This window comes from Equus caballus, chromosome 24 (genome assembly GCF_041296265.1).
Source record: "Equus caballus isolate H_3958 breed thoroughbred chromosome 24, TB-T2T, whole genome shotgun sequence".
Lineage (NCBI taxonomy): Eukaryota > Metazoa > Chordata > Mammalia > Perissodactyla > Equidae > Equus > Equus caballus.
In genome coordinates this window covers 24,412,758-24,437,024 of record NC_091707.1, presented here as the reverse complement: position 1 = coordinate 24,437,024, position 24,267 = coordinate 24,412,758, and the positions used below count along the sequence as shown (strand labels likewise).

The 24,267-nt window shown below is 56.1% G+C and overlaps 1 protein-coding gene across 6 annotated transcripts in view; it reads left to right on the top strand.

Annotated features, from left to right (window-relative positions):
- Positions 1-23,511, top strand: part of SPTB (spectrin beta, erythrocytic) — a 114,429-nt gene extending 90,918 nt beyond the window's left edge. For 4 of the 6 annotated variants that reach the window (XM_023627906.2, XM_070249543.1, XM_070249544.1 and 1 more), the window contains 13 exons: positions 365-495; positions 1,415-1,619; positions 1,889-2,263; positions 3,722-3,966; positions 5,112-5,250; positions 5,703-5,787; positions 6,579-6,775; positions 7,081-7,130; positions 7,614-7,692; positions 17,144-17,439; positions 19,959-20,132; positions 20,392-20,434; positions 20,579-23,511. In XM_023627906.2, the coding sequence (XP_023483674.1) occupies positions 365-495; positions 1,415-1,619; positions 1,889-2,263; positions 3,722-3,966; positions 5,112-5,250; positions 5,703-5,787; positions 6,579-6,775; positions 7,081-7,130; positions 7,614-7,692; positions 17,144-17,439; positions 19,959-20,132; positions 20,392-20,434; positions 20,579-20,746 (2,187 nt within the window). In that variant the 3' untranslated portion in view covers positions 20,747-23,511. The remainder of the gene's footprint in view (positions 1-364; positions 496-1,414; positions 1,620-1,888; positions 2,264-3,721; positions 3,967-5,111; positions 5,251-5,702; positions 5,788-6,578; positions 6,776-7,080; positions 7,131-7,613; positions 7,693-17,143; positions 17,440-19,958; positions 20,133-20,391; positions 20,435-20,578) is intronic. The other 2 variants (XM_023627911.2, XM_070249546.1) reach the window with 1 other exon arrangement.
- Positions 23,512-24,267: the final 756 nt, after the last annotated feature.

Sequence of the window (24,267 nt, the reverse complement as noted above, 5' to 3'; positions counted from 1 at the left end):
GCTGAGATTTGCTCTAACCCAAGGGTCCTTCACCTTTTTTGTGCCATGGATTCTGTGTCAATGACCTACGGTGGGAGGGGGTGAGAGGTGAGGTGGGGGGGGGGTCTCTAAAAGCTGGAATGATATAGGAAGCTTTCAGGGGATAGAAGGTTGGAGCTGGGCCTGGAAGCGCAGATATCAGACCTGGGGAGTCGAGAGGAAGGCAGGTGCGGGCGTTGCCGGAAACGAGGGTAGCAGGAAGGCGTGGTGTGCGGTTCTCCTGTGGGTGTCCTGTGAGCATGGCTCCCCGCACCTTGGGCACCTCCAGGAGCTGGGCTGCACCCTGGGCCTGGCCGAGCTTGCACTGACAGTCGCTGCCTCCTAGGATGAAGAGGGTGCCATCGTGATGCTGAAGCGGCACCTGCGGCAGCAGCGGGCTGTGGAGGAGTACGGGAGGAACATCAAGCAGCTGGCCGGCCGGGCCCAGAGCCTACTGTCCGCAGGCCACCCCGAGGGGTGCGTGTGCCTCCCAGGGCATCAGGCCAGGGGCCCCACCAACAGGATCCCTTCAGGTCCAAGTGGGAAAACAGAAACAGTTTTCCCAAAAGCTATGGGTTTGAGAACTTCTTTCTAGACTGCTGACCCGTCCCGTTCCCTTTTATGTCGTGGTTTTTTTGTGAGTAACTTCAAACAGGGCTGACTAAGGCCTGGTTTGCAAAAAGATCAGAAAATGGAATAGCAAAACTACCCTCTTGGTGATCCGAGAGCTCCAATCTTTTGAAGAGTTAGACTCTGCTAAGAGACACTGAAGACTAACTTTGCGTTTGTTTTCATGGTCCAGAAGGTACTTCACGGTCTCACAGTGTCTCAGCAAAATCATCACATGGGAGTGAAGGTAGAAAGCCTGTATCCCTCTAGGCACATCAGTTGTGTGGGTTCTGCCTAAACGGGAGCCCATTGGGCCAGACACCTCAGGCTGCCCTCACATGTGGCCCTGTCCTCAGTTGCCTTTAGGGTGTCCACAGCTGTGGGTCCTCAGCAGCACCCTAGCATCTCCCAAGGAGCCCAAGGACTGAACCCCTGGTATGGCATGTCCCTGAGGAGCCGAGCAGGGCCTGCTACTACTGGAGCCCCGCTCAGACAGCGCTGCTCCATCAGCCTCCTTGGAAGAATAATGGAGAAGTTCCTCCTTTGTGTCGCTGGAACCACCTCCAGGGAGGACATGTTTCTGTCATCTCCTGAGGCTTCATGGGCTAAGAGATGGTTCCTTCTGTCTCCAGCTCTTCCCCGGTAGAAGTCGCTGCCATGTCTCCTGTGCTTCGCTTCCCCGCCTCTCCCTGCAGCCGGGCTGGGCAGGAGGAGGTCGGCTCCTCTGAGCTGGCTGCTCTGGGTCCTCTGTCACCGTCTCTGAGAGCTTTCTTGGTTTGAATTCCAGGGAACAGATCATCAGACTTCAGGGGCAAGTGGACAAGCAGTATGCGGGGCTGAAGGACTTGGCAGAGGAACGCAAGCGGAAGCTGGAGAACATGTACCACCTGTTCCAGCTAAAGAGGGAGGCAGATGGCCTGGAGCAGTGGATTACAGAAAAGGAGCTCGTGGCCTCTTCCTCCGAAATGGGGCAAGACTTTGACCACGTTACTGTGAGTACTCACAGCGATCGCTTGCTTTGTCTTCCCTGAATGCAGTAGACGCAGGAGCCGTCATTTCAGACACACACAATGTGGCTGCCGGTTGCCAAGCGCTGCATAGAGATGCAGACACACCCGTGTGAGCTCAGGCCGCCCTGGGGAGGGTGTGAGAGCACAGCTCCAGGTGTTTGTCATTGCTGCCCGGGTGGGTCTGCAGCTAGTGTGACGATAGCACCCTGCCTGTGAGCCCTGCTAACCACGTCTCTCTACCCCATGTCCAGCTGCTCCGGGACAAGTTCCGGGACTTTGCACGGGAGACTGGGGCGATTGGCCAGGAGCGGGTGGACAACATGAATGCCTTCATTGAGCGACTCATCGACGCGGGCCACAGCGAGGCAGCCACCATTGCTGAGTGGAAGGACGGGCTGAACGAGATGTGGGCGGACTTGCTGGAGCTCATCGACACACGCATGCAGCTGCTGGCCGCCTCCTACGACCTGCACCGCTACTTCTACACGGGCGCCGAGATCCTGGGCCTCATCGACGAGAAGCACCGTGAGCTGCCCGAGGACGTGGGGCTGGACGCCAGCACTGCCGAGTCCTTCCACCGCGTGCACACGGCCTTCGAGCGGGAGCTCCACTTGCTGGGCGTGCAGGTGCCTTCTGCCCCTCACGGCCCACCCACAGGTTCCAGAGACCTGCCTTCCACACCTTCCCCACGACCAACTTCCTGGGGGGCCTCCTGGCTTCCAGAGGAGAAACCTCTAGAACAAGCACCAGGAGATTTCGCCTCCTTAGAGAGGCAACAGCTCAGGGCAGGAGGGCAGGGAGCAGTGGCTTTCAGTCATTCTTTAGCTCCAAACTAGTTCTTTAAGCTGAGTCTTCACAAAACCCAAAGCATGAAATACTTTACAATGCAATTTCTCTGGTTATGCAACAGCATTATTAGCAGACGTGTGTGGTGCTCATGCAGCACCGGGTACTGTTCTGAGCAATATACGTAGTCACCTCACAGCTTCGCTCTGAGTAGGGTCCTCATATTATCTGCGTCTTTGAGAGGATGGAAGCAGAGCAGAGAGAGGGTAAAGACACTGCCCGGGAACTTGCAGATAAGCAGTGGAGCCAGATTCGGATCCTGCAGTCTGGCTGTAGCCTCCGTGCCCTCAGCCACCGGGCTGTTCAGCCTTTCTACATGGGAGCTGGAGGGGCCCCAAGATCCGCTTAGAACCCCTCCTCCTGTCACTGGGGTGCCCCGAGGCACCACTGCAGGGTTATAGGGTTCCACAGAGCTGCGTATGATAGAAAGGGTGAGGGCGAGGGGCCCCAGCTGCTGGGAGCTCATGGGGCTTCCAGTGGAGCAGGGAGAGGTGGGCTGGCTGTGCACCTGCACCAACCCAGCAGGCTCAGGGATGGAACACCGAGGAAGATTGGGCCCCTGCTTCAACCAGAAGGGGACCTCTGAGGGATTTGTCCTCCAGCTGGAGGTGGGGCCTGGCATGTGACTCTTGTGCCTTGGGGGTACCAGAGCCCCTGAGGCAGGGATAGCCCCACTGAGGTCTCAGGAAGGAGGTTTCATTGCCCTGGGGCCACCCCCAAACAGGGGGTCTGGGACAGCCCCCTCCTTGGAGAGGCAGCGTGCACAGTGATTGAGGACAGGCACTCAGTGCAGGGTTCCAGTCGCAGCTGCGCCCCTCTACTAGTGTGAGCGACCATGGCCAGTCACTGGGTCTCTTGTGCCTCAGTTTCCTCATCTCAAAAACAGGGGTAATAGTAGTACCTCTTTCGTGGAATTGTTGTAAAGAGGGAGAGAGCTAATAAATAGAAAGTGTTCACAACAGTGTCTGGTACGTAGCTACACTTAACTGTCATACTTCTGAGGAGATCAAAGAGCACAGAGTCCTTCTCACTCCCAAATCCACTTCAAGGCCCCAGGGGTGCCTTGGGTCAGCAGAGGTGCCAAAGCAAGGCACCTTGTCCCTCAGCACCACTGGGTGGGAGTCTGAAGATCCACTAGTGCCCTGGGTGGGAGAGGCCAGGAGGAGATAGACTCCTCACCCATCAGAGGCCCAAGACATGTCTGCCTGGGAACAACGTCCAGTTTTACCCCACCACAGGTACAGCAGTTCCAGGACGTGGCCACCCACCTGCAGACAGCCTATGCTGGGGAGAAGGCAGACGCCATCCAGTACAAGGAGCAGGAAGTGTCTGCCGCGTGGCAGGCACTGCTCGAGGCCTGTGCCGGGCGCCGCACCCAGCTGGTGGACACTGCGGACAAATTCCGCTTCTTCAGCATGGTCCGAGACCTCTTCTCCTGGATGGAGAGCATCATCCGGCAGATCGAGACCCAGGAGAGGCCCAGGTGAGGGGGACATCCTCAAGGCAGCAACATTCAGCCACATTGTCCCAGAGGCTGGCAGACCAGGGTGCTGCACTGGGGCTCTGCCCTGGAGGGACAGTCCTGGACTGTGGGTGCACAGGAATCCCTGGGGGGCACCAGAGGCTGGGTCCAGGCAGAAACTGAGTGGCTCAGCTTCTGATGGGAGGACCAACCATTTCAGAGTGAAGGGAGTCCTGAGCATGGCGAGAAAGACATCTGTCATTCAGATTCTACAGTGGGAGCAATGACCATGGTTGTCAGTGAAAATAAGCAGTTCACACATCCAGAACTGGGCAGGTCTGAGACTGATCACTCTTCCCCCAGCACTGGGATGTAGGGGGCATTCCCCCAAAACTCAAGAAGGAGCTCATTGTCCATGAGAGGTGGGGACAGCCTCGGCAAGAGCCAGAGCTCTCTACGCACTTTGCATCATCTTAGCAATTATTGCTGGCCCATCTCTGTCTCTCTGCCCTGAGGGTGCCTGTCCTGATGGCCAAGCTTTATATTCAACATCTTTATGGAAATATAATTCACAACCATACAAGTCAGCCGTTTAAAATGGACCATCCAGTGGGTTTTCGTATATTCAATTGTAGAGCCATTACCACAATCTAAGTTTAGAAGATTTTCATCAGCCTAGAAAGAAACCCTGTACCCCTTAGCTGTCATCATCCCCATCCCCGCCCCTCTCCCAGCCCCTGGCAACCACTAATCTGTTTTTCATCTCTCTAGATTTGCCTATTCTGGACTTTTCATTTGAATAGCATCATGTAATACGTGCTCTTTTGTGACTGGCTTCTTTCGCTTGGCATAATCTTTTCAGGGCTCATCCATGTTGTAGCATGGACCAGTACTTCCTTCCTTTGTATTGCCAAATAACATTCCCAGGCCTCTTTTGGAGTCCCTGCACCCCCTGTCCATGCCCTGGCCACTGACCAATGGAAGACACTGGGGCATCAGTGTTGTTGCTGGGTCAGGGCCGGCAGAGGACTCCCTGGCTGGCCAGAGAGGAGGGCATGGGGTCAGACTCCAGGCAGGTGGGGGTGGGCCCCTCTGATCAGGACGTGGCATCTAGCAGGCCAGAGTGACCCAGAGTTTCCTCCTTCCCCAAACTCCCTCCCCGCCAGGGACGTTTCCTCAGTGGAACTGCTCAAGAAGTACCATGAGGGCATCAAGGCAGAGATCGAAACCCGGAGCAAGAACTTCAGCGCCTGCCTGGAGCTCGGAGAGTCCCTGTTGCAGCGGCAGCACCAGGCCTCGGACGAGGTGAGGGGACGGCAGGACAGAGGCCAGCCTCCTCCAGGTGCTTGCCCCTCTGGCCAGGCCAGACGGCTTCCTGGAAGGGAGCTGTGGTTTCTCCGAGGGCGCTCACCTGTCCTTCGCTCGTGGACTGTGTGCAGGCCTGAGAATTAGAGCTCCACCAACGCCCCCCGCAAGGAGCTGCCCGCTTAGTGGGGAGAGCAGACTCATAGCCTGTCTAACGCCCACACGTGTGCGTGCTTTGGAGCTGGCCAAATCCACTTCCAGGTGAGGCACACGTGCCTCAGAGAGGTTAAATGATTTGCCTAAGGCTACACAGGTGGCAAGTGGCAGGGCCAAGCCTTGAAAGTTAGGTCTGTGTGACCGAGCCCAGCCTTTGCAGGACCCCCGTGCCCACCACCTCAGACGGCGGGGGGGGGGGGTACCAAAACCTGAGATTTCCCCCTTCCTCCCCGCAGATCAGAGAGAAGAGGCAGCAGGTGGTGTCCAGGAGGGAGGAGATGATGGAGAAGTGGAAGGCCCGCTGGGAGCGGCTCTGCCTGTGTGAGTGCAGCCTGGAAGCTGGGGAACCTGGGGGCAGGGCTGGACCCCTGCTGGGGGTGGGGTGATGTCCCAAGGTGGTGGATTTTCACCGCTGCCTGGAGAAGAGCCCCCGCGCACTGGTCAGCAGAGCTTGGGGGCCCAGGGCCTCAGGGTCCGCACACACACTGCTGAAAGCCCACCTCTAACCAGCCAGCGCACCTGCGCCCTGCCCGCCTTCCATCCTTCTGCTCCCCCCCGCCGATGAAGGGCTGGCATCCCTGTAGAGCTGCAGCCTGAGGAGGGGTCAGGGGCATCCCAGATGTTTGGTCTGAGGTGTGTCAGGTGGAAGGAGCTCTCTGCTCTGCAGCTGGAGGCCCAGGAGAGGTGGAGGAAATCCCACCACTCAGGTTGGAGCTCCGAGCCACGAAGGCAGGGGCTGGCGCCATGGCTGCTCACACACAATTATGAGAGATAGCCAAGGGCTGAGGAGAAAGCTCTCCTCAAAGGCGTACATCTAAACTGCATTTTGTTTTCAGAATAGCGTTTGTTCTAATTAGCATGTTTTTAAACTATATCTCTTGGAGAACATGAGGTAGGGCCCACTTGGTGATGGAGGGGCCTCAGGCAGCAGGTCACCACTGAGCAGGGTGTCCACATGATTCAGGGACACCTGTGCGGGCCTCTTCCCTAACCGCCAGCTCTGTGTCTGTCTGCTGAGTGGCCCCTGAGGTCCCAGCAGGAGCTGCTGTTAGCTCCGGGTGCTAACAGACCCCTGGGCCTTTGGGTGGGTCTGTGGCTTGTTCTCTTGGCAGTGCTGGAAGTGTGCCAGTTCTCGAGGGACGCCTCTGTGGCTGAAGCGTGGCTCATCGCCCAGGAGCCCTACCTGGCCAGCCGGGACTTTGGACACACGGTGGACAGTGTGGAGAAGCTCATCAGGAGGCATGAGGCTTTTGAGAAGTCCACAGCCAGCTGGGCGGAGCGCTTTGCGGCCCTGGAGAAGCCCACCACGGTGAGCTGGGGCTCAGGGCGGCGGCAGCCTCGCCTTGGGGGTCTCTCAAGTCCAGAACTCTCAGCCCATTATTTGGCACCTACGGATGGACGGGGTAAAAGGCTTGGCAAAGGGGGAGAGAGGGAAGGAAATAGGAGAGAGAGAAAGTACTGACCTTCAAATGCAAAAAGGAGACAAAAGGAGGTAATTCCAAAAGGAACAAACACCAGGGTACGTCAGGTGCTGGGAGCCATCTAGAGAAAGCTTGTCTGAGAGCAGGCTCCCCTCGTGGCCACTCTGAGCCCCTTGGCCTTTTCCTCCTCTAGCTTGAGCTAAAAGAACGCCAGACCCCACCGAGACCTGCGGAGGAGACTGGGTGAGTGTGGGAGTGCCAGGCGGTGGCTTCGCGGGAGCACTCTGCCAAGGCGGGGAGTGGGGGGCAGGCGGAGGAGGGTGCCCATACTCAGAAACAGGCCCCCTGATGTTTGAACAATACACAGGTGACCTCTCACACTGGGCCACTAGTCAGAGAAATCCAGTGTCTGGAGCTTGAGGGCGGAGAGGGGCTTCTATTTCCCACACATCCACTGCTGCAGAATCGTCTCCCGCTCTGGGCACCGCCTGAACACGTGCCCCAGAGGCCGTTCTGCATGGAGCCATGTCCCTTTCTGAAGCTTCTGCCTTAACTTCTCAGATTGAGGCAGATTAAGCGGCTCCTTGCTAAATTCCTGCCAGGCTGGCGGGAGGCCTGGGCAGGAGGTCCGTGCTCCCCTGGGGTGAGAGGGGGAAGCCGGGCCTTGGAGATGGGCACTGGCCTCGGGAGGTGCTTGTTTTTCTAAAGGCACCCTGTCTTCCATAGGCCTCAAGAGGAGGAAGGCGAGACAGCAGGGGAGGCTCCCCGAGGTCCCCATCATGCGGCCACTGAGAGAACGTCCCCGGTCAGTTTCATGTCCCATTTGTCTAGTTCCTTGGGTTCGCTGCTGCCAGAGTAGTCTCATCCCGACTAGGCTCAACCAGGGCGGAAGGCCAGGACGGACACGTGCCGCCCCGCCCCCCAGACTCCTTCCCATCCGTCTTCCTTTTTACTTAGGTTTTCCTAACTCCAAGAGTAATTCCTCTCCCCCTTCCACCCAGAAGAAACTAACAGGCCCGCCCAGTGACGTGACTCTCTTAGTTTGGTTTTATCTAGTCTAATAAGTTTTATTGTATAAAGACATCACCCTCCACGTCAGGGGAAGCAGTTTATATAGGGCTGATTCGTTGTATACACTGTCCCTTTTCCCACCTTCCCTCTCACTCCGTCCTTAACACAGTACCCCCTACACACACACTCGCACCCTCACAAATAGACCGTCCCCTCGCCTGCCCCCGCTTCAGGCGTTTAGGGCAGTGAAGTGGGGACAGCCCCCCTCCAGCAGATCCGTGCCTCCTGTGCAGAGCCCCTCCTCTTCGCCTCGTCCCGGCCTGATGCCTGTGGGGCAGTGAGTTTGGATATGCAGCTGGTGCTGAGGCAAGAACAGACTTGAAGTAGCCCCGCACGAGTCAGGGAGAGCCCAGGGCTTCTGTCACAGGGTCAGTCCCCCCAGCTTGTAGAAAAGGAGGGTGTGGCAGAGTCCTGGCTGAGGGGAGGGGAGGGAGGGACCCAACACAGACCAGCTGCCAGAGGCCTGGGGTCTATGGCTTCATGTGGTCCCTTAGTTAAAAGGACCCAGGGGGTCTGTGCAGGGGGCCTGGGAGGCTGTAACCCAGGTATTTGGGAAATGCCCAGGGGAGTTGCTGACTGAGAAGACAGCAAGAATTCAGCATGTGCCTTGCATGGCTTCATCCTGCATGTGCCTCACCTCTCCAGGGGCCCAGGCAAGCTCACCTGAACCTTTGGGTGTTTAGGGAGGTTGTATACACTAGGAGGAAATTTCTGGTACACCAACCACCCCAGAAAAATGTGCATACAGTGAGCATTTCCTGTGCAGAATCCCTGTCAGGTTCAGATTTCAGCCCTTCTGACACTTCTGAGAGTGACACGCATGCACACTCACACCACACTCCCACACACTCTGAGCCCTCTCTGCCACCTCGAGCCTGGCCAGAGCCTCCCTTTCTGAGCTGCACCAGCCCTTCATGTCCAGCAGAGGGCAGTCCTGGGCTCCACTGGACCATCTCTCCCAGAAGTTCCCTCTGAAGCTCTCATCGTCACATGTAGGGGTCTCTGGTGGACTTTGTCCCAGCCCCTTTTCCCCAGCAACAGCCCCCGCCGGAAGGAGAGACAGCTCTGGGGGCTGGCATGGACTGCGGACACTGGGGCTGGGACCATCCCTGCCTCCCGCCCCCACCTGTGCTTCGGCTGTGCATCCTGTGTGTCTGCGTGCAGTGGTGTCCCGGGTCTGCGGGCTCCTTTGTGACCACCTGAGCAATTCCATCCATTGTTTGTGTCATTGTCATGTATGTCTGTCAAATGTAATTACGTGTGCATCAGAGCCGCCTCCATCCAACACCTGAATGTCACTGGGTTTGGGGGGAATAAAATTTGATTGGACCTGAGTATCTGCCTGAAAGGAGGGAGTGAGCCCCGCTTTGAGACCCTTCCCAGGGAGCCAGCCACTCCACCAGATGGGAAAACTGGCCTGTGCCTGGTACCAGGAAGAAACCAGATGGCGAATCGGATGCCCACCAGGCCCATGGCCTCGTGGAAACAGGTTCCTGCTGCTGCTCCTTTCTGAGCCCTTTGTTGAGTTTTCATGAGGATCCACAAAACTCCAAGGGAGGGTATGATACCCGCTTGGTCTTTGATACGAATGGGTCCCATGCAGGCTGGGAAACCTTTACAGAAACCACAGGCCTCCCCCAGGAAGGGCCGGCTGGCTGCTGCGCCTCCTCCCGGGGTAGGGCTGGATTACTGACGGTGGCTCTCCTGCTGTCCCACGTGTGTGGTCTGGTGTCGGTGCCCCGTAGCATAGACCCATGCAGTGCTGCTTCCTGTGAAACCCATCACTACTGCATGCCGGCTTCCTGCTTGGGGAACAGACGGGAGTGGACCAGACACCCAGACCCCCGTCTAGACTGCACACCACTGGGGGCCACCCTGCAGGCCCTGCCCATCCTCCTGGCCCGGTGTGTGCATGCTCACGTGGGTACACGCAGGGACTGGAGCGCTGTTCCCTGCACTGGCCTTCTCCCCAAGCACATCATTGTGTAATTCGTTGCCTCCCTCACCTCTGACCTTTCCACATTAGAGCATGTTCTGGTAGAAACTAACCCATTCATGCAGGTAAGTGCCTGTGAGGCCAAGCAGAAGAAATGAGGTATTACAAAAGGCAGATGTGGGAGTCAGGACACTGAGTTCTAGTCCTTAATTCTGCCGGAACCTTCCTCCATGATTTTAGATAAACCACCTGATCCTCCTCAGTCTCCTTGTCCTTATAAAACCCTCTCTGCAGGATTACAGAAAGTCCAGAACGTTCCTGCATGTCAACAATCTCCCTGAATCAAGGGAGGGGTGGGAGGGGTGGTTATCCCTCTCATCTCATCCTGAGTCCTTAGCTCAAAGAAACCTGGCTCGTTTGTCAGGTGCCAGCTGCTGTGAGGCTGCAGATGGGGAAGAAGAGGCAGAGGGCTGGGTGTTCGTCCTGTTTGGGGAAGAGAGACAGGGGTGGGCCACGGCTCCTGCCAAGGTCAGGGCCCTGAAGGTGGCCCCCTGGTACTGGAAGGGGCCTGGCAGCAGGCGGAGCCATTCTCCTTCCTCTCAGTGCCTGGGGCATCCTTACCCCAACGTCCTCCGCCTTATGTGTCTCCCCTCTATCCTGGTGTGGCTCTGGGAAGGGCTTGGCGGTCCTGCCATGCGTCCCCATCTTCCAGGCTCTGGGTGCCTCAGAACCCCCAGTGTCGCATTTGTCATGAGATGTTGAGGTTGACTTCGCAGAGAAGAAACGTGTTGCAGAGGATGCAAGTCACCCCCGCCTTCAGGGTCCCCAGCGGGCAGACCTGGGCTGTCTTCTGTGCACTGTGTCTAGTTCCTGGCTTCCGGGTGGGAAGTGGGGCCAGCTCTAGGAATTCTCCCGGCAGGGCTGCTGTGACAACTAGAGTGACATTCTTGAAACGGATTGGTGCTCTTAGGGGCTATGACAACAAGAGTCTGTCTTCAGGGTTGGTGGTTGGGGGCAATCACGCCCTGTCTGCCTCCAGGCCTCAAGGCTAGATCCAGTCTGTGGTGCAGGGGGGACCCTGGGGTGCGAGGCCACTCCAGAAAGCAGCTGCCTGGGTGCCATTCATCATCAGATTGTCAGGGCAAACTCTTACCTAAGCCCCACGCTCAGACATCACTCTCACCGTGACCCCCCAAGACTGCCTGCACCTGGCTCCCCGGAGAGAGGACTGGATGCCTCACTGGGGATGCACATGAGGAGTCAAGACTCCCAGGTCCCTTGCCTCTCCGTTCTATAGTCTTAGAGGTTGCTGTGGCTTTGGGGAGGTAACCAGCACTGGCGAATGTAAGGGAGGGTGCCCCAGGGGCTAAGCGGGCCCTGAGCTTGCAGACAGCTGCTGTCATCTTCTTGGCAACCTGGGTAACTCCCGCCAGCAGCAGCCTTGCTGGCAGACGGGAGCTTTAATCAGCATCCAGCGGCAGGGCTCTGACGTCCCTGGATGGAAGGGATGTGGGTGTGGAGGCAGCAGCTGTGTTTCTTCTTGCCTGAGCAAGCTGGCCCCGTCCTTCCTCCCTCCTCCTGGGAGGCTGAGCTGGGCTGCTGTCTCAGGCGTTTTGCAGCAAATGCAAATCGTGTATTTGTTCGTAATGAGCAGACCTGGCCTGGAAAGAACGTCAGTTTTCCCCTTAACCTGGGCGTGTCCCTGTCTCTGCAGGATGCCTGAGTCAGCGCGGCAGGGGCGGGTCTGCCTGCAGTCTGGCCCCCGTGCCCTGGTACTGCAGGCTCTCCAGGGAAACGCGCTCTAGGCTCTTTGTGGACATCTGTCCACTGCTGGGTGTGCCCAGCTCTCTTTGCTGTGGTCAGATGTGGTCTTCCTGGCCCACTGCTCCAAAGGCTTCTCCTAAGTTCCTTCTTCCAAGCTGTGTTTCAGAGCATCCCAGTTACTGATGGAGTCAGGATGGGACTCAGTTAACATTGGAGGCATTGCGGAGCTGCCAACTTGACCATTTGGTAGTGGATCTGGATGGGCGAGTCAGTGTTTTCTAACTATTTTTAGTCCTTCTAATGATGAGTGGCTGGCTCAGGGTCAGCAAGGGATCCAGCAGCCACAAGCTCCTCCAGGACAGGGACCTGAAGAGCCCACACCAGTGGTGGGAATGGTGAAGATGGCTCCCAAGGAAGCCTCGTTCTCCTCTCCCCTGTGATGGCGGTGGACCAGATCTCCTCCTCCCTGTTGGAGGGGACCCCCCCCACACACTCCCCCTCATTCACCTTACCTGGTGGCCTTCTGCTCTGTGTCCCCTCCCATTGTGTTCACTGGTTCCCCAGTTGTCATCGCAGACAGCTGCCCCCTGGGGTACAGTGTTGAGCCACCGTGCTTCCCCATCTCACTTCTTGTGAGAGCCCCTCACCCTGCCTGCCACCAACCCTAGGGACCCCTCACTGCCTGCTCCAGACACAGCTCCTCCCATGCTCTTCCTCTTGTTGGGCAACAGCTGCTCCCTTCTCTCTTCAGGCATTTGTCTCTGCTCCCTCTAAGTTGCCATCTCTTCATCTCTTTGGCAACTCTCAGCTCAACAAACCATCTCTTTTTCTTCTCTTGCAAATACTTGTCTTCTGAACAGCCTTCCCAAGCCATCTGCTCACAGCCCCCTCACCTCTCACCCAGAGAACCAGAGCCCAGACATCAGATGCCAGGGGAGGGTAGATGTTCTTGGCTGCAAAAGTGGCCAGCTTCCCCCACCCGAGTCTCTCAGTGCTGTTTGGTTGCCTAAGGTGTCTAGCAGTAGATCTTGTCTGGCCCCAAGCCCCAATTCCAGCCCCTTCCGGTGTGGCTCTGACATAATCATGCTGCCTCAGCCAGTCGGCCATGTGTCTTACACAAGCCGGGCTCGTCTCAGACCATGAGCCCCATCGGATGGGTACCTTCCTCTGGAGCAATAGTACCCACCCACTGGCAGCATCCTCAACCTTCCACTCACTAGACTGTGGTAAGTTACTCATTCTCCCTGACACCCCGCTTCCCTCATCTGTAAAATAGGGGCAGTGATGATACCCACCTCACAGAGAGGGTGTGAGGACTGCAAGGGAGAATGGAGGTGGAACGTCTGGCACCTAGTAGGTGCTTACTTGTCTTCGTTTTCCCCTTCATTTCTCCATCCCTCACCGCAGTGCTTCATCTCTTAAAAGCAACATCCTCCGTATGGATTTTAACATCCGTGGCCAAAGTCTCCCAAACCAAGCTTCCTGCAGTGCCCCTCCCTGGAGATCCCTGCACACACACTCGGGCTCGCGCCTTGCTGTGAGATAGGTGGGCAAGACTACCACACAGCTAAGGTACAACAGTCTCTTTCTGGGACACATCCTCATGCCTTGGTTCTCACTTATGGACATTTCCTTTAGGGAGGAGCCCCTCGCTTGTGTTTCCTTGCTTGTTAATGTATCTGTGTTCACGGAGCATCTTCTAGAACCTCCAAAAGACCCTTTGGTCACCCGCCGGGTTATTTTTCTCTGGGAGCTGGAGAGTTAGCTCTGTGTTTCGTCCCCTCCACCACCTGCTGGTTGGGCCTGGAAGTACACCTTCAACACCAGAGAAGAAATGTATGGACCCCATCCCTTCCCTCCCCTTTTTGAACCTCCTCTGTGGAGGAGACCCTCAAACCCTCTGCCTTATTCTCCCGCCCAAGCCAGCTTCCTAGCAAGGCAGGACCCTGCAAAGACTCCAACGTGGCCATCCTCCGCTTCTGGAGCTGGGGCCTCTCCCTGTTTGACTGTAATTCTGGGAGGTCTTAAAGGCTCTCCTGTCTGTGCCCTTTCCTCCCAATGTCCCCCCAAAAAACCACCAGTGCTGCTTGTCCCCTGCCCTCCTCTGACATCATGATCCCAGCAGCCAGCGTACACAACCTCCTCTCAGACGCCCCCACCCACCCACCTGTTCCCCAAGCCAGGGAACCTGGCCCCACGCTGCAGGTGAGCCTCCCCTTACTCCAGCCCCCCAGGCTGGGCCATGCTCTCTCATCTCTCACTCCCACTTATGGATTAGACTCCCCAGCCACCCAGCCTGGCATCCATAATTTCCTCCAGGTAGCTTGACTGTCCCCTTCAGAGTGCTCCCAGCTCCTCTGAGTGATGACTCTAGGCTGGGTACCCCTAGCAGTGCAGGTGTAACCTGCGCCTCTTCCCAATGACCTGAGTGCTAAAGCAGCAGGCCCTCTGCCTTAGGCATGGAGGGTAGGAGGGGCTCGTAGATCATCTCATCCATCCAAGGCCTTTTGGCAGAACCTGCCTGCCCCCACAGCATCACGAGCAGCCGGTGCCTTCCTGGCCCTCTGCTGTCCACAAATCCCTCCACCTGTTGGCCACTCAGAATCTCCGTATCAGAGCACGGCACGGTTCCAGGGCGGAACCCAGCTCTAGCCCTCTCTTCCCCAGCTCTCCCTCAGAAGACAGCACAAAGCATATTTACCCCTGGGGCCTGGGAAAGGAGGGCCCTCCTGCCCAAAGCACGCCCCCATCTTCTCATCTGTGTCCCCTCCCCCAGCCCAGGGAGGAAGAGAAGTCCTGACCCCTGAGCCTGGGAAGGGGCAGCCGCCACCAAACTCCTCCACTCCCACCCCCATTCTTGACCCCTCCTCCTCAGGCCTTGGCCTTCAGGGTAGAGGGGACAGGGGGCATTTTAAATTGTCCCCCTGTGAACAATCAAGGGCACAGAAGAAATCTTTGCATACACTGGAAACCTCCCATTTTCCAAAGCCAACCCACGGTGTAGCCATATAACTTTCAGTCATGCTGGCCGTGGCCTTTGAATGGCCCTGCCAGGGAATGTGGGTCAGGTACCCATCAGGAGGAAGCCGATGAAAGGTGACGTTAAGTTGGGGGGCAATCCTGGCAGAACTCATCTTTATTTTCAGAGGACAGTTCTCGAAAGGAAGGAAAATGGAAGTGAAAGTATAGGAAGAAAATGTGGGCACCAGGTCTCTAGTAAAACCAGTCCCGCGAGGGTGGAGGCTGGGTGAAAGGAGCAGACATGGCTGTGAGGGTCTGCAGGGCTTCCCTGCCCCTGTCTGCCACTGCCCCTTCCCTGAGACCCCAGGGCAAGGCAGGGGCAGGGACTCTGGCCCATCAGCGGGAGAAGCAGCCAGCCGGCTGGGAGGTGGCGGGTGGGAAGAGGCTTCACTTTCTGCATTAACAATCCACCTCCATGACCTTTATCCCCAAGCCAGAGGGTTGGCCTGCTTGGGTCCACTGGCTCCCAGTCCCATTCCTGGCATGCCTGCCCTTCCTCCCTCCTAGAGGATAATCCAGGCAGGGTTTGGGGGCCTCTAGATCCTTGTGGCCAATGCTGGCTCATTGCAGACACTCAAAGATACAAACACTGCAAGAGGCATAAAGATGAGTGTGGCCCAGCCACAATCTCAAGGGGCTCTAGGCAGGAGAAGATCAGAACCCTAAAGATGTGATAAAAACTCAGCTCTGTCCAATTCTGGAATGCATGCTCTTAATTGCCTCCTATACCCATTGGCTGTGTGACCTTGGGTAAGTCACTTAACCTCTCTGAGTATCGGTTTTCTCAGAGATTGAAGGTGTTAGACTAGGGTAGTGGTTTTCAACTTTACCAGCTACATTATCCTTTCTTTTAATGAGATCTTACTGGAACCCCAACTTATAACCTATTTACTGAACAGTCCTAATTTGATGGGCTACAAATATGAGCATCTATCTTTCTTCCAACCCCTGTCTCCACTGAGCCTTGCTTCCCATTCCTTAATGCCATCTCGGGCAGACTGAAAGTCTACACAGTCTGTTTCAGTTGAAAGCGTTAATCTGATGTCCAGTATGGTACCTGCATCCTCCACGTCTCTACTTGAGGTCTGACCCGTGGTCTGAAGGACCCACAATGGCGAGCACATGGTCTCTTTTGACCCTCCCCGGCATTCTTCTGGGCCTCCATCTTCAGTTGTTGGGGCAGGGAGTAGGGAGTAGAAAAAGGGGCAGTGTCTCTTTACTGGCTGAGGTGGCTCTGGTCCTCCTGAGCTGTCGATGCCTTTGGTCCTTCAGGCATCCAGGTGTGACCTGCCTGGGGGTCTACAGGACCCCTCCCACTGATGCTGTAAGGTCCCCAGCAGTCAGGCCTTTGGGGCAGGGTTCTGGCCAGATGGTTATACACTTATCCCTTCCTGACCCACCTAGCGGTGGGAGGCTGGCTGCCTGGATCGGTCCTCTCTTTCTTCTGCTGCATTAGACACAAGGGCAGATCAGCATGGTGTCTGCATAGGAGGTGCCCAGCCGGGGAAGGGGAGGTCTGCTTCCTTTCTTGTGGGCTCCTGACATACCATGCATGGCTCGACTGTAGGCCCCTCACTTGCCTTGGGCGGGGCCAGGAGCACGTGCCCTCCACAGGAAGGTGCAGGGAGACAAAGCCACAGTCTTCCCCCGGGGTGCTGACTCCCTACGTGGGGAGTCTCCACCTCTGCCGCAGGTTAGGGGGCTTGAAAAGCTTGTTAAGAATATACCGGTGTGCTGACCCCACTCCAGGCCTGTTGATTCAGCATCTTGAGGGTGGGTCCTGGGCATATCTTGTTGAAGCTCCCGGGGTGACTGGAAAAGGCAGCGGGGGTGAGGAACCACTGCCCCACTCCCACAAATTCTCGTCAAGTGCGGGAGCAGGACCAGTCGGTCCCGCCCAGTGCCCTGGGAGGGTCTGGGTCTCCCTTTATAAGGTGGTGGGGCAGACTTAGGGCCTGGTCTCCTTAGCTTGCACAGCCCTAGCTTGAACAGGGGCTTTAAACACAATTGGAAGGTGACAGAAGAGTTCCCATTCAACACCCTAGCACAAGTGTGTTTTCAATCTGTCTTAGCAGCAGAACCTTTCTTCATATGAAAGCCTGCCAGAGCCCACGTGTAACTCAATTGGAGTTGGAGCATCTGGCTGAAGCAGAGCTGGGGCCTGGAGCCGTTCAGGGTTCTGCCAGGGCTCTGCCAGCAGCATTTGAACCTGCCACCCCAGGAGATCTCACTGGGGCCCCTTCAGCTCACTCTCAGAACCTTCTGTTGCTGTGTTAGATTGGAGGGGGAGGTGGGAATGGAGCAGAGATACGGGCAGAGTCCAGGGAAGCGGGCAAGTTGAGCAAGAGCCAGGGTGGGCCACGAGGCGCGTGGCAGAAGGGAACCAGGCTCTGGGCGGGGGGGGGGGGTGGCCTGCTGACTTCCCAGTTCTGCTGAGCAGCCATCCCTGGGTCTGAACCCTCAGCAAGGTGTGCTCCTCCCATATGCCCCTGAGCAGGGGAAAGAAGAGAGGCAGTGGCCTCAGGACCTGCAGCCGCCACCCCCGCCAGGGCAGCAGGAGGAAGGGCAGGAGGAGAAATCCGGTGGGGATGAGAGGCCCGCCACTGAGCCCCTCTTTAAGGTCCTGGACACACCTCTGAGCGAGGGCGACGAACCTACGACGCTGCCAGCCCAACGGGACCACGGGCACAGCGTGCAGATGGAGGGCTACCTGGGCCGCAAGCATGACCTGGAGGGGCCCAACAAGAAGGCATCCAACAGGTGTGTGGGCGAGGGGCCCCAGTTGGGAGGGGTGGGCGGTCCTAGGGGCTTCTCCACCAACAGAGCCTAGGCAACATGGCTCTGTGCGGGGGAGGGTGCCCTCTGCCTCTGGTCTGGGCCAGCCCAGGGCTACTTGGCGTGATGGGAAAAGCCTAGCTTCACTTCTGGTCCTGAGTTCAAATCCCATGACCTGTACAAGTGACTCAGCCTAAGTTGGTTTCTCGATTTGTGAAATGGGGATGATAAGAGCCCCTTCAGTACAGACAGCATGCCCAGGGCGGAGCAGGAACTAGTGAAGTTGTTATTATCCAGGGCTGGGTAACAGACAGGTAGGTCTCAGCACTAACAACACATCCTTAATCAACTCTCACTTTGTAACCAACCTGGGCCTCAGGTTCCCCAGCTGTAAAATAGGAGAGGAGGGGCTCCTGTAGATGCCTTCTGGAAGCCCCTCCCAGAGCTGTCATAGGTGACTCTATGACCCTGAGGAATTCGTTCAGAAGCTGTGTCCTTCCCTGACCCTGAGACAGTCATGTCCTTGGGTTCAGTCCACCCAGGGATGCCTCAGGCAGCAGTCCAGGGTCCCAGGAAAACAGGGCAGCCATATTCCCAGGCCAACTGGCAGCACACAGAGCCTGTCCTGGGGGACACAACAAAGCTATCTGAAATTCCAAAAATGAATTCAGGGGCCCAACACCCCAAAGGGATTTATTACTTATAAGGAGACTCTACCAGGAAAGGGAAACCAGCATTTACTGAGCACCTGCTATAGGCCAGGCATTGTTAGGACTCATACAGTCTTCACAACCACCCCGTGATATTGAGGTTCCATTTTGCAGATGGGGAAATAGACTCTCAGAGAGGTTAAGTCATTTGTCCAAGGCAGGATTTTAACTCCAAGACCTGCTCCTTCTTAGCAACCACCTTACTTGAGCTCAAAGAAGGTGGTGAGGGCTGGAGGAAGGACCCCGAGCTGGGCTTTGTAAAATGGCTCTGCAGCTGGCTTTGTAGGGTCATGTTCTCTGTTGACCTTCCAGTCCTCCTCCCTGTGTGCCCTACTGGTTCTCAACCTGCCTGCCCTCAAAAGGGAGGGAGGGAGAAGGGAGACGGAGGAGGAAGAGAAGTTTAATGGTCCTCAGCGTTCATTACTGTGAAAGCGCAATGTGCTTCCCATTTGCCAGTGAAGGAGTCACGTCAGCGCACATCAGCTTATGAGCTTCTTGTTCTCCCCAAACGTAGCAGTTGAGATGAGCCGTGATTTGCACAAATGTGTTTCTTTAAAAAGTGCTAGTACAGGGGCCAGCTCTGTGGCCCAGTGGTGAAGTTCAAGAGCTCCACTTTGGCGGCCTGGGGTTTCACTGGTTCGGATCCTGGGCGCGGACATGGCACTGTTCATCAGGCCATGCTGAGGCAGTGTCCCACATGCCACCACTAGAAGGACCCACAACTAAAAATACACAACTATGTATCGGGGGTCTTTGGCAGGGAGAAGAAAAAAAAGAAAGATTGGCAACAGATGTTAGCTCAGGTGCCAATCTTTAAAAAAATAAATAAATAAATAAATAAAGTGCTAGTACAGTACACAGGGCATATAGCAGCAACAGAACAAAAAACAACCACCAAAACAAAACCCTGCTCCATTCACTTCACAGCTCTGTAGTGAGAATCTAATATGCTAATGCTGTGGAAATCTTTGACAAGTAAGTTTACACTGTTGGTCTTAGACTCAATAATTCTACTTCTAGAAATGGATCTCAAGGTAAGATCAGAATTATAGGCAAATTTATGCACAAGAATGTTTATCACATAGCTATTTAAATTGTGGGTAGGGGCTGGCCCCATGGCCGAGTGGTTAAGTTCATACGTTCCACTTCAGCGACCCAGGATTTTGCCAGTTTGGATCCTGGGTAATACGGACCTAGCACCATTCATCAAGCCTTGGAGTGGTGGCATCCCACATAGCAGAGCTAGAAGGACCTACAACTAGAATATACAACTACATACTGGGGGGCTTTGGGGAGAAGAAGGAAAAAAAAAAACACACTGGCAACAGATGTTAGCTCAGGGCCAATCTTTCTTTAAAAAAAAAAATTGTGGATAAATTTTCCAGTATTATAAGGTCCACCAATAAAGGGAGTACGTATGTATATGATAGGATACCATATAGCTATTCAAAATTATTTTCAAGAAATATTTGAGGATATCAGGATACTCATGATATGGTATTGAGCTTAAAAGCAAGACAAAAATGGATTATATAGTGTAATCCAATTTTAGCTATAAATGTGAATATGTGAATAGAAAAGAGACTAGAAATACATAAAATGTTAATAATAGTTAACTTTTGGTAGTGAAATTACATGCAGATGATTTTAATTTCCAATTTTTTTTTACAGTAAAATGTGTTACTATTTATCAGGCAAAAATATTGGAATAGAAAAAATGGAAAAGCTATAGGAATTGATTACAGAGATGCTGTATCAGGACTGTGGGTGACCTGCCTGTCTGCATCTTCGCAGGTCCTGGAACAACCTGTACTGCGTGCTCAGGAACAGCGAACTGACCTTCTACAAGGATGCCAAGAACCTGGCCCTGGGGGTGCCCTACCATGGGGAGGAGCCCCTGGCCCTGAGACATGCCATCTGTGAGATTGCTGCCAACTACAAGAAGAAGAAGCACGTCTTCAAGCTGAGGTGAGGCCCCTCCTGTGCACCGCCCCTTCCCTGGGGGCTGGATTTGGCATTAGTGGCCCATTACAAAGAACCAGCTCCAGGCCTGGGTTTCCCCTCAGGGATTTTTCAAATCAAACAGGCCAATGGTCCAGATTTTTACCTTTCTCAGAAGGTGCTGGGCTTCTGGGGGCTTAGGAGGCTGTGGGATCAGAGCCAGCCCTGTGTTCAGGCAGAGGGCTCCAGAGGTGGCCACATGACAGGAGACCCTTTGTCCCCCTAGGCTGAGCAATGGCAGCGAGTGGCTCTTCCATGGCAAGGATGAGGTAAGTGTAAGAGTCCGAACCCAGACCCCACCAACAAAGGGGCCGGTGGAGGATACCCAAGCCACCTGATCTCAAGGCTCCCCCAGAACAGGCAGTCCCAGGGGTCCCCATCCTTTGAGGGGCCCTGACCTTCCCGCCCTGCAGGAGGAGATGCTGTCCTGGCTGCAGGGTGTGAGCACAGCCATCAACGAGTCGCAGAGCATCCGCGTCAAGGCACAGAGCCTGCCCCTGCCCTCCCTCGCCGGTCCTGACGCCAGCCTTGGCAAGAAGGACAAGGAGAAGAGATTCAGCTTCTTCCCCAAAAAGAAGTAGCTCCTCGCGGCGCCCACGGGGGGCGGGGCGCAGGCATGTGGAGGCAGCTCGGCTTCCTGTGCCCCTCCGCTCCCCACAGAGGCCAGGCCCAGGGACGGAGCAGGAAAGGTCTCGGGACACATGCCCTCCTCTCCCCCGCCCCACTTCCCGAGCCGAGGGCGTGCCAGTCCGAGACCCCCTAAAGGCTGGAGGAAAAGATGGGGTTCCTCAGACGCTGTCCACTCCCAAAGCGAGTCTTGCTTGGGGTCACCTTCCTCTTGGCCGCAGCCAGGGAAAGGGAAAGGGAAGAGGACACTGGAAATGCCTGACCTGCCGCTTAGGGGCATGAGGAAGGAGCCTTCAGGTGGGCCCACAGATACCTAGCTCTGGGCCAGGGGCTGCCGGGGACTGAGGGGACACAACAGGCCTCCTCTCCACTGGGCTTCCTTAGAACTGGGGCTCTCACCTCAGGGGCCACCACGTCCTTTCCTCCCTCCTCCACTCACCAAAAAAATGGGAGGGGAGGTGCACCGTCCACATCAGTGGGTCCTAACTGCAAGGGGCCTCTGGCACCACTTTGCTCCCACCACAGGTGGTAGAAGGATCAGTAAGCTCTCAGCCACCTCTTTTAAAACTACCATCAGAGCTCAGGGCCCAGACCTGAAGGAGGTAGCAGGTCACACTGCCCAAGGCTCTGCCTCTCCACTCTGGGACCCTCCCCTACTCCCAAGAGCAGCCAAACCAGCAATAGCCGACTTGGACCCAGGACCCCTTAGGGAGACAGTGGATCCCTAGATGCGAGATGGATACCCCAGCACCTGGAGTAAAACCTCCCAAAGCCAAATGCCAAAGGCATCCTGTCTGCAGCTGGTACCATCTGAGGGTACTGGCTGGACAAATAGCAAAGTTTATGACCTGCCACCTTGGAGCGGCAAACGTGGCCACATCTAGCTATTGCCACCCATGTAACACAACTCCTGGACAGCTGGAACAATGCCGGGGCCAGAGCCATGAAGGTGTGGCACCCCTTGATCAGCTTCTCCTGAAGGTCTTGGCCTTGGGTATGGGGGAGGAGGGGTGCGGATCACATGGGTACAGAGGTCTTCAGACACGTACCACCCCCCAGCCCCAAGCACATCCAAAAGGGGCCCTGCAACCTCTATCCCCAGGGACAGGCTTCCCCATGCTACTGCAGCCAGAATTCTGGAGGGAAGCGACCATTTGTTCCACAAGGATCTTCCCCCACCACTCTGAATGCAATACAGCTCCAGCTCAGCATCTTAACTGGGGTTAGGTCCAAAAGGGGTCAAGTTGGGGTGGCAGACATTTTCCCCTGGGGAGACCATAAAGGTCCCTGAGGCGTGCAGTTGCTCTTCCCGTCACCTTCCCATGAGAGGGAGCCGTAGGCACACTGAGGTGATTCCTCGGGAAGTGGTGAGGCTCCAAAAGAAACCACAGCGGTAGGCATCCAGAGTTACTAGGCCTTCCAAGGAGCCCTTAGCGCAGGCTCAGCTCGGAGGTCAACCCACGTCAAGGTGAAGCCAACTCCTGGAGACGAGCACCATTTTTCTCCAATGGAGCCTGACATCCCCAGATCAGGTGGTCCCACCTCTGGAGCCAGGGTCTTCATTTAGCCTCTGCATCTAACCCTACGGCCCTCTTTGCACCTACAGGGAATGTAGTGTATACTATTCACCAGCCTCTTTCTAGACCTGGGGAAACCAAAGGGGCAGTGAGGTGACTGTCCTCACCAGGCAATAAAGAAGGCCTTTGGTGCATCCGAGGGCATGTCCTGCTCCAGGGTAGATAGCACGGTCCTCGCTGAAGAGCAAACGGTCGCAGGTGTCTCCCTCAACCGTTCCGCTGGGCCAGGCTTTAGGGAGCCAAGGGACAAGGGGCCACCCTCTCCCCTCCATGTGTGCCAAAGTTGCACCTGAAGTGAGGACTTTCCAGCAACTCCACAGACCCAAGAATGAAAGGGCCCAAAGGAAGAGTTAGGATTTCCCCAAGCCAGGGCCCTGGGCTGGGCAAGGGCAGCCAGCTGCATGTGACCCACTACCTGTTGCCAGCTCCCCATGCATCCCCCCGCCCCCCCATCACACAGGCCCCAAGACGCTCAACCAACCGGACTGAGACTGCAGGCGCCCAACGTGGGGAGACTCTGTGCCACACGGGGGCTAAGTGCTCTGCCAAAGTTTCTCTTTGTCCTCCTTACATTTTCTATTTTGCAGTCTTCAGCAGTATTCCCAAACAGGCCGACACAGCTCCAGTCCACACCAGCATACCAGACTTCCTCCCCAGGGCAGTTTAGAGGAAGCTCCTTCTGGGCATGGTCAGGCAGTCCTTCCCTCTCCCCTTCCCCTTTGTCCCCTGGCCTCAACTCACTCTGGCTGAGGTGGGTGTGGAGGGTCCATGGGCTTCCCACCGCCTCCAGCACCCATAACAGGCAGCCTGTGGAAGGCTCTGCTTCCCCACCCCGCCACTCCTCCTTCCTGCCTATTGGAGGGCAACTGGGGTCCCCGAGGCTGGTCCTGGCTCTCCCACCTCCCTTCAGTGGAGGGAGCAGAGATCCAGAGGACCACAGGGCTCAGTCCCTTGGACAAGCAAGCTCAGGGAGGATGCAAGGGAGGAGGTGGCTGCAGAGGACTGCAACTCTGTAGGGCACAGACCATGCAATCTGGGGCTGGCCCTGGGGCCGGCCGGGCCTGTCCTCCACCTGCTCAAATGTGCTTCCACCAACCAGAGGAAACCCAGTTACTAGTTTTTCTAATAAATCAATAACGCTACATATTTCTCTCAGTTTCTTATTCCACTAGCCTTGTTTCCCTTTGAACTAGGCCAAGGAAGGCTAGTTGAGCGAGCAAGGAGGGAATCTGTGCTCACAGGACCACCACAGAGACAGAAGGCCAGCCAGACTCTCTGGCTTGTCCCCAGGAGTCTCACAGGACCCGTCGGCCAGCACCCAGGCCCCACGTCTCAGCTGAGACCCTGGGAAAGCTTGCTCTTTCATGTAGTTAGCCATCTTGAAGGCCTGCCGCAGGCCTTTTCCCACGGAGCTCAGGACGGAGAGCTCGGGCCTCAGTGGACATCAGAATCCCCAGAATCCCCACGCCTGGGATTCATCTCCCGAGGGGCGATGTCAGTTGGTCGTGCTGGATAGAATCTAAGCATCGCCATTTTTTTGAAAGGTTCCCTTGAGGCCCTGATGATTCTTTCTAACGGGCAGTCAGTGAGAACCACTGAGCTGGTCCAAGGTTCTCAGACACACCTAGGTGGTTGTGTAAGGATCACCCAGGGGAGGTGTTCACTGCCACTTCCCAGGCCCCACCCCCCAAAGAGTCTGAGTCAAGCAGTTTGAGAAGCAGTGACTCATCCATCTCCTTCAATTTATAGATGAGGACAAAGCAAGCGTTTAGGTGACCCAGCTAGTTAATGGCAGGGCTAGGACCAGAAGCTGGGTCTCTGGACTCTCACTCCAGTGCGTTTGTGGTTCCTCAGTGTTGTAACTCGAGACGTGCCTGGGAGCCAGCTCTCTCCTCAGG